Source organism: Cebus imitator, unplaced genomic scaffold (genome assembly GCF_001604975.1).
Source record: "Cebus imitator isolate Cc_AM_T3 unplaced genomic scaffold, Cebus_imitator-1.0 Scaffold64, whole genome shotgun sequence".
Lineage (NCBI taxonomy): Eukaryota > Metazoa > Chordata > Mammalia > Primates > Cebidae > Cebus > Cebus imitator.
Genome location: NW_016107379.1, coordinates 2,693,903 through 2,702,583, shown reverse-complemented (window position 1 = coordinate 2,702,583; position 8,681 = coordinate 2,693,903). Strand labels below are relative to the sequence as shown.

The 8,681-nt window shown below is 47.7% G+C and overlaps 1 protein-coding gene across 1 annotated transcript in view; it reads left to right on the top strand.

Moving 5' to 3' along the window:
• Positions 1-8,681, top strand: part of SCD5 (stearoyl-CoA desaturase 5) — a 172,458-nt gene that overhangs the window by 156,170 nt on the left and 7,607 nt on the right. The window contains exon 4 of the mRNA XM_017530227.2: positions 8,310-8,542. Within this exon, the coding sequence (XP_017385716.1) occupies positions 8,310-8,542 (233 nt within the window). The remainder of the gene's footprint in view (positions 1-8,309; positions 8,543-8,681) is intronic.

Sequence of the window (8,681 nt, the reverse complement as noted above, 5' to 3'; positions counted from 1 at the left end):
TTTTTTCATTAATTCAAAAGGTTTTATGAGATATGGTCTAAGAAGTACTTGCCATGTGGGATTCTCTCTTTGAGACCCTGGAGAATCTGCCTTTCTGCTGAGCTCTGCCAGCCTGGCAGTCTATCCATGTCATAGATCTGGTTACCCTAGAAGCTGGCTCTGAGATGGATATTACATTGTAGAAAGTTTACTGGAGTAGGTCCTTGGAGTCAATACCTGTGGAAGAGGGGTCGGAAGCGAGATGGGAAAAGGAAAGAATCTGTGCTTTGATCAGTCTCAGTGGAGACATTAGTCAGCCCCATGGGGACCAGGCCTGGGCAATGGACTCCTCTGGTCAATCACCGATGTGCGGTCATTAGGGGAGGGGCATGACCTGGGGCAAGGCAGCTCTCCACCAGAGGGAGCACGGCCAGCTGCTGGGAGAGTAAGTCCTTTAATCCTAAGTGGGGACCTGGGTGACACATCACAGTGTTCACTACAGTGTGCTAGGATGCTTTCAGCTAATCTACAGAACATCTTGACTCAACTGACTCCAACAATAGGACATTCCTTGCATCTCAAAGCAAGACATCAGGGATAAATCACCTCCAGGATTGGTTAGTTCAGTGGCTCAACAGCTTATCCAAGGAGCCCTCCATCCTTCTGCTCTGGCTTCTTCCTGTCACAGTCACAGATGGCCGGATAGGGTGTCACTGCAGGAAAGAGAAATGATCTCTGCCCTTGTGCTCCTTCTATTGTTGAGGAAGATGTTTCCTTGTATCTCTCTTCCTTTATTGTGGGAAGCATACAAAACATAATATTCATCATTTTAACCATCCACAGAGTGCAATTCTGTGACATTAAGTACACTACTGATACTGTATAACCATCACCACTATACACAAAACTTGTCATCATTCCCAATAAAAACTCTGTTCTCGTGAAATAATAACTTTCTCTTCACCCCCAGCTCATGGTAATTTCTATTCTCCTTTCCATCTCTGTGAATGTTCCTATTGTAGGTGCCTCATGTAAGTATAAGCATACAGTATTTGTCCTGTCTGTCTGGTTTATTTTACTAATCTTAATGTTATGTTTTCAGGGCCCATCCATGTGCAGCATACATGAAAATCTCATTCCTCTTAATGGCTGGCTAGTATTCTATCGTATATATGTACAACATTGTTTGTCTGCTCATCTACTGGCAGCCACTTGGGTTGTTTCCACCTTTTGGCTATTGTGAATAACATTGCTACTGACATGGGCATACAGATACTGCTCATGTCCCTGTTTTTTATTCTTTTGGATATATACCTCAGTGTGAATATGCTGGGTCATATGAAACTTGATATTTAACCTTAGGAGAAACCATCAAACCATTTCCTGCAGTGGCTGCACCATTTCACATTCCTACCATGAATGGGCAAGGATTCCAGTATGTCTACATCCTTGCTAACATTTACTTTCCTTTTTTAAAGGTACCGCCATCCTTTCCCTTGAGTCTTATTGGCCTCTATTGTGTGACATGCCCATTCCTAAATTAATTATTTGCAAAGTTAATGAGATGACCACAATCGCCTTAAACCAATCAGTACTGGGGCTCTAGGTAGGGTCTACATTCCCCCAAAGGACATGGCTTCAAGGAGGACAGTTGGATACCTGAACTCCTGGGATTCCACCAAGAAAGAAAGGATGAAACAAGGAAGAATAAAGGGAAGATAGCCTCAATGTTTACAATAGGGTGGCTTTAAAAATAGAAATACCAGCCAAGCGTGGTGGCTCACACCTGTAATCCCAGCACTTTGGGAGGCCAAAGCAGGTGATCACTTGAGGTCAGGAGTTCGAGATCAGCCTGGCCAACATGATGAAACCCTGTCTCTACTAAAAAGACAAAAATTAACCGGATATAGTGGCAGGCATCTGTAATCCCAGCTACTCGGGAGGCTGAGACAGGAGAATCGCTTGAACCCGGGAGGCAGAGGTTGCAGTGAGCCGAGATCACACCACTGCACTCCAGCCTGGGCAGCAAAGAGCAAAACGCTGTCTCAGGGAAAAAAAAAAAAAAAATGCCCAGACCAGAGATTCTGATTCACTTGGTCTGCAGTGAGCGCTCTGCATCAGTCACTTTGAAATGTTCCCCACTCGATTCTAATGTGCAGTCAGGGCTGCAAGCACTGATCTGGCAGGTTAGGCCGCCCATGAAGCCAGCACATGTAAATACTGAGAGATGAGAAGGACAGCATGCCACAGGAACGCTGTGCAGTGCCCCTCACCGGGTCCAGGGGCACTGAGGAAAACCCCTGAGAGGAAGTGATGTTCAGATGGATACTTGGAGGAGTCGTCAGCCAGGGCTGGAGAAGAGTGTCATAGGCACAGGGGACAGCACGTGGTGCGGTTTCAGAACAGGAAGAAGCTCGGTCTATCTAGAGTGCACACAGTATCCGCTTCCAACCTTGAGCGGACAATGTTTTTACTCAAATTTTGCAACTCATGGGGCAAGGTCTATGTTCAACACTCCATCTGCGTTTATCTCCAGGTAAGTTTCCCTCTCTCTGTGACATGTTCTTGGTTGGCTGAGTGAGCAGTAGGTTATACTAGAGGCAGCAGACATTCAGGATTTAGGAACTGTGTTTGAAACCTGCCCATGCTCTATACAACCAGTGTGGTTGTGGGGAAGGCCCAGGACCTCTCGGAACTCTGCACAGGTTCTGCAAAAGAACTACCTCATAGGGCTATTGTGGAACTCAAGTTTTAAAACAATGTATGTGAGTGACATCATAAATACGCCGATGAGTTGCAAACTTCTATTCCCATCCCCACCTCTCGAGGGCACATTTCAGCTCCAGACCTATATGTTGATATCCTCTGCCTGGCAGCCCCGTTTGAATGTATATTGGGCATCTCCTGCTTACCGTGTCCAAGACAGAGCTCTTCATAAGCCACTGCAAACCAGCTCTTCCTCCATTCTGCCCTACGTCGGCTTAGGGCATCTTCGTCCTTGGTGTCGTCCTTGACCCTACTCTTTCCCTCCAACATGGAGTCTGTTAACAAGTCCTGCCACTCCATTTTAGAAATATACCCAGATTCTGGCCGTCTCTCACCACCTCCATGTCTCTCCGGGTTCAGGCCGCCATATTCTCTTACCTGGATCATGTGGGGCCTCCTACAAGACCCTCCACACTTGGCGCCCCATTATTCCTACTTTATCTCCTACAACCCTCCCTCTTATTCATATCCTCCAGCCCCAAGTCTCATGCAGCCCCAGTCTGTGTGGCTTCAGGGCCTTGGTATTTGTGGGTACCCCTGCCCCCAATTAGCCAGATGGCTAACTTCTCACTTTCTCAAGTCTTTAGTCAAAAACCATGGTGTCGGCAGCCCTCCCATAAACATCCTATTTAAAATTTCAGTGCCTGCCCTTAATATATCGTATTCTCCTTCTCTACTTTATTTTTTCTTTCTGGTATTTACCACTAATGTGTTCTACAATTTGCTTATTTATATTTTTCATTGTCTGTCTTCCCTGCCAGAATATACCAGATATATAGATCTCTGCCAGTAGACCCCTGCTCCACAAAGGTGGGGATTGTCTGTTTTGTTCATCTTCTTTTTTTTTTTTTTTTTTTTTGAGATGGAGTTTCTTCTCCCAGGCCAGAGCGCAATGGCAAGATCTTGGGTCACTGCAACCTCCACCTCCCAAGTTTAAGCAATTCTCCTGTCTTGGCCTCCCCAGTAGCATGAGCCACTGCGCCTGGCCTTGTTCACCTTCTATCTCAGTTCTAGGGCAGTACCTGGCATGTAGCAAGCACCCAATACATTTATTAGTACAGCATTTTACAGAAGAGAAATCTGAGGCTCAGTGCAATTAAATAATTCATTCAAGGTCACACAGCTAGAAGGCGTTGTGTAGTTAAATGTTCTGTGATGCTTTTCAGCAACAACAAAAGAATTCATTTAGCAAAAAGAGGGCAGCATCAATGACTCCTCTCCAGCTCTCCTCCCTATCACTGTTGAAGGAAGGAAGTCTCTAAAATGAGGAAGGAATAGGCGCAAGAGGGCTGCGTGGAGTTGCTGTGTGGCCCCTTGGCACGAGCATTCAGGTTTGAGTGTTATTAGATGAGGAAGCTGGGGAGCCGTCTCAGCGCTTGTTCTGAAGCATAAAGGCCAGTAACTGTTATTAAAAGAAGAACAGCTGCCCGAGGCTAAAAGTGCACAGGAGGAAGGGGCACTCCCTGCTCAGGAAGCATTTGCTAAGTCGGCTTGAGACAGGGAGCATTTTTAGACCGTTTTCAGCATCAAGACCCATCTCACTGGTATCCTACCCAGACTTACTGTGCTCCCTAAAAATCCCTTCTTTCATCCATTCTACTGAACACAAAGAGGAATCCTAGCTGATTACAGGCAGGACAATCAGAGAATAACTCTAGAAGTAGGTCTCTGCAGCGTCATTGGAATGAGGACAGTGAATTTTTTTTTTTTTTTTTTTTTTAGGAATGTCTTTTGAGGAAGAGGAAATTTGCCTGGAGCATGGTGGTTCTAGTTGGGGAAGCTGGGCCTTTTTCTCCTTACCCTTGGGAAGCCGCATTGCTAGTGCTGTCCATCCACAGGGACCCACCCACTTGGCGGAGTAGAGCTTCTAGAACCAGAGCCAAGACAGGCAGGAGGCTCTTTAAACAGTTCAGAGGGAGGAGGTAGGGACAGGATCTGAGTGGAAGCCAGGTGCTGCAGGCTGTGTTTAGACCAGAGAAGGCCGGTTCCACAGGACTGGGGCCAGAGAGCAGAAGCCAGAGCAGGGCCTCGGCCTGTCCCTGGAAAGCCACAGCACCTCCCTCCACCTGGGGCCTTCATTGCGCGAGTGTGTCTACCCCAAAGCTGCTGCAAACATTCAGAGAGAGAAGTTTCCAGGGCCCAGCAGAGAGCAAGCCGGCCACATGTGTTTCTCTCCATCTTCTTTCAGGAGCAAGATGGGGTGGGGACGATGGCTCAGAGCAGACTGGGAGAGGCTCCCTTGACAGGCCTGGGTTGTAACCCCGAGAGCAGAGGAAGGAGAGGAAGCTGCTGGAGTTGCAAGATGGCTTCTGTTGCCAATGTTCAGTTGCTTTCTTTCCTCCTCAAAGGTGCAAGCAAGAAGTAGCAGAGCCAAGGCTTTGGGTGCCTCTTCCATGTTCCCTCTGTAGCCCCTTCCTTCTCACGTGCTCACCACCAGCTCCCAGGTCATCAGCCTGTGCAGGGCCTGTGTGCCCCACACAGACGTCCTCCTCAAATGATGCTCCCATGCCTTGGCTGTGGTTCTTTCTGAAAATTGCCCTTGGCCACAGAGAGCTGCCTTGCTCAAGCATTTGCCCTCCCAGGGGCTCCCTGAGGCCAGTGCCCTGATGATGCGAAGATAATGCCTTTCAATTTCATACGGGTCTTAAGATCATCTGGCCCAGAGTGCTCCATCGGATCCACTGAAACTCATGGTGGGTGGCCTTCTCCCTCCGCCCAGTGCTGCCTTCCTGCCCTACTCACAGATCATCTGGAGAGAACTCCATAAGAGCCTTCTGCCCATGACTCTAGAAAGCCGCCTCTAAGGCCACGAGTCCCTTAGTTGTTTTTGGTCATTGCCCCTCCAAACACAGTCCACGCATGTGACCTTCTAGGCACCCACTTTCCATTAAAATGCAACCATCCTGTATCCCAGTAACTGGAAGATGGGTGCTGATGGGCTAATATGTTGCCCAGTAAAAATAATTATGGTGGGAGCTGACACATGAACAGCTAGCAGTCTGCAAAGCACACTGATGTATGTTATTTCAATTGCAAGGCAGAGTAGCACGGTGGTCTCTGAAGTGACTCTGCCTGGATATGAATTTCTGTCCCACCGTCTATGAGTCTTGTGACTTTGGGACAGCTACATAAACTTTCTGTTGCTCAATTTCCCTATCTGTAAAATGGGGTAATAATAGTCCCTTCCTCAGACAATGTTTGTTAGAATTAAATGAGTCAATACATGTAAAGGTCTCAGAACTGCCCTGGCACATGGTAAGCGCATGGTGCACCTTAGCTATTAGCATTTGAGCCTCACAACCACCCTGTGGTATTACTTTTCTACCTGTGCTCGGTACTTCTTGAGCCACTCATCTCAGCCCAGCTTTTCACTCTAGCTGTTTCTTCAGCCACCTGCCGGCTCCGTGGAACAGCACCCTGCTGAGCTGTGCAGCTTGTCTTACTTCCTGAGAGGCCTGCAGAGCCCACTCAGCTGTTCTGACCCAAGCAAACCTGGACGTGTGAGGAAGCTAATACCCCATGTGGCACCCCTTGATGCCAAGGAGGTATTGGAGCCAATGGAAAAACAGTCCCTTCTTTTATTCCCTGAGGGGATAATCCAGAGGCATATTGTGTCCCATCAAAATCCAAGTTCAGTTGCCCCAGCAGCGGTCACTGCAGTAATGCATGCAGTCATGGCCTTCCCCATGCCCCATTTCCTTGAGCCCATTTGCCCATCCATGCCTGACAATGGAGCTCACATCCCCAAGTAAACTGCCCAGACACAGGCCCTTGCCTCATGCTCTGCTTTTTTGGTGGGGCAGGGCAGAGGGTGGGGCATCTAACTGTGCACAGGAGAAGGGGGAAAGAATTAAAAGAGGCATGTTCTATACACTGTGGAATACTATGCAGCCATAAAAAGGAACAAGATTATATCCTTTGTAGGGACATGGATGAGCTGGAAGCCATTATCCTCAGCAAACTAACCCAGGAACAGAAAACCAAATACCGCATGTTCTTACTTTTTTGTGGGAGCTGAACAATGAGAACACATGGACACGGGGAGGGAAACAACACACACTGGGGCCTGTCAGTGGGGTAGTGGGGGAGAGCATCAGGATAAATAGGTGTTGGGTTGACAGGTGCAGCAAACCATCATGGCACACATTTCCCTATGTAACAAACCTCCTCATCCTGCACATGTATCCTGGAACTTAAAATAAAAATTTTTTAAAAGAAAGAACCATACAATAGAAAAAAAAGAGGCATGTTCAGCATACATAATCAGATCTGGACTCAGGTTGGAGTCTTCTGCCTATCAAATTTCATGCCCTCACACTGTGCCAGCACTCCCAGTGCATACATATGCATCTTAACAGAGGCCTTCCAGAAACTTGATTAGGCTGCGGGAGGCCGAGGAGGAACACACTATAAATAGGTAGCTTCAGATACTTTCACGTTACAGCCCTTCTCCTGCCCCTGCATAGAGTCAATCCTGCCTGGCAAGAGGGCGGTGAGCAGTGGCTTCACTTGGTTGAAGCCCTGGGGCAGGGGCTGCACCTAACTTGTCTTTGAATCGCCAGCACTTAACCTCATGTATGAGTAACACTCAGGGGCTGGCACATAGTAGTTACTCAGTAAATGTTTGCTTGCTGGATACGTAGGTCCAGAACTCAAACTATGGGTGATTTGCTTTTTTCTGAGACAGAGTCTTGCTCTGTCGCCCAGGCTAGAGTGCAGGGGCGCAATCTTGGCTCACTACAACCTACGCTTTCTGGGTTCAACTAATTCTCCTGCCTCAGCCTCCTGAGTAGCTGGGATTACAGGCACATGCCACCACGCTCAGATAATTTTTTTGTATTTTTAGTGGAGACGGGGCTTTACCATGTTGGTCAGGCTGGTCTCGAATTCCTGACCTTGTGATACGCCCACCTCAGCCTCCCAAAGTGCTGGGATTACAGGTGTGAGCCACAGTGCTCAGCCAGTCATTTGCCTTTTAATGATTACTTTGTATGTGGCCATACCTGTTTCTATCCTTATTGTTTATTTTTTGCTGGTTTGGAATGTAGTCTTTGATGGACAAAGAACTTTTTTGAGGTGGAAGACTGTCTACCTTTTTACCAAGGTGAGTTAGTATAGAATCATGTATCTAAAATTATTTAAGAAGAATTAAATATTTCTCAAAATAATTTGAGAAAACCTGAATGTCAGATTGATTGATGAAAAAATCTCTTGGTGCTCTCTCGGACTGGCGGCTTGTGGATAAATGTGGCTCTAAGATACATGGGTTTGGCCAGCACAATGTTGACTATGCTGAAATTCTTCTGAAGTATTCCACAGGGCCTACCGCTTCCTATAGCATTCTGCCTGTCCCAGTTGTCGGATCTGTGTTATCTGCCTCACTCCTGCAGGTGTATGGGTCCTGTGACCCCCACACCACAGGCCTCTGTGTATAAAAAGCATTGAAGGAGCTGAGTGGCACAGTTCCCTCCTTGGGCTTTCTTCTGACTTTTCCTGCGACTTGTTCAGCCTATCCCCTCTCCCTTCAGTGGACCGTCATGGTGATACGGTGTCTTGCCCTACAGGTACTATAAGATCTCCGTGGTGCTCATGTGCTTTGTGGTCCCCACGCTGGTGCCCTGGTACATCTGGGGAGAGAGTCTGTGGAATTCCTACTTCTTAGCCTCGATTCTCCGCTACACCATCTCACTCAATGTCACCTGGCTGGTCAACAGCGCTGCCCACATGTATGGAAACCGGCCCTATGACAAGCACATCAGCCCTCGGCAGAACCCGCTCGTCACTCTGGGTGCCATTGGTGAGTAGGGGTGTTGAGGGCCAGTGGGGAGAATGATGGCCCAGGTTTTCTTGGCCTCTCAGTTGTTTTGTGGAATCAGTAAAGAGAAGCAGTGGATTGGAGTGCAGTGAACGTGAGTGTTGGCTTTTTTTTTTTCTTT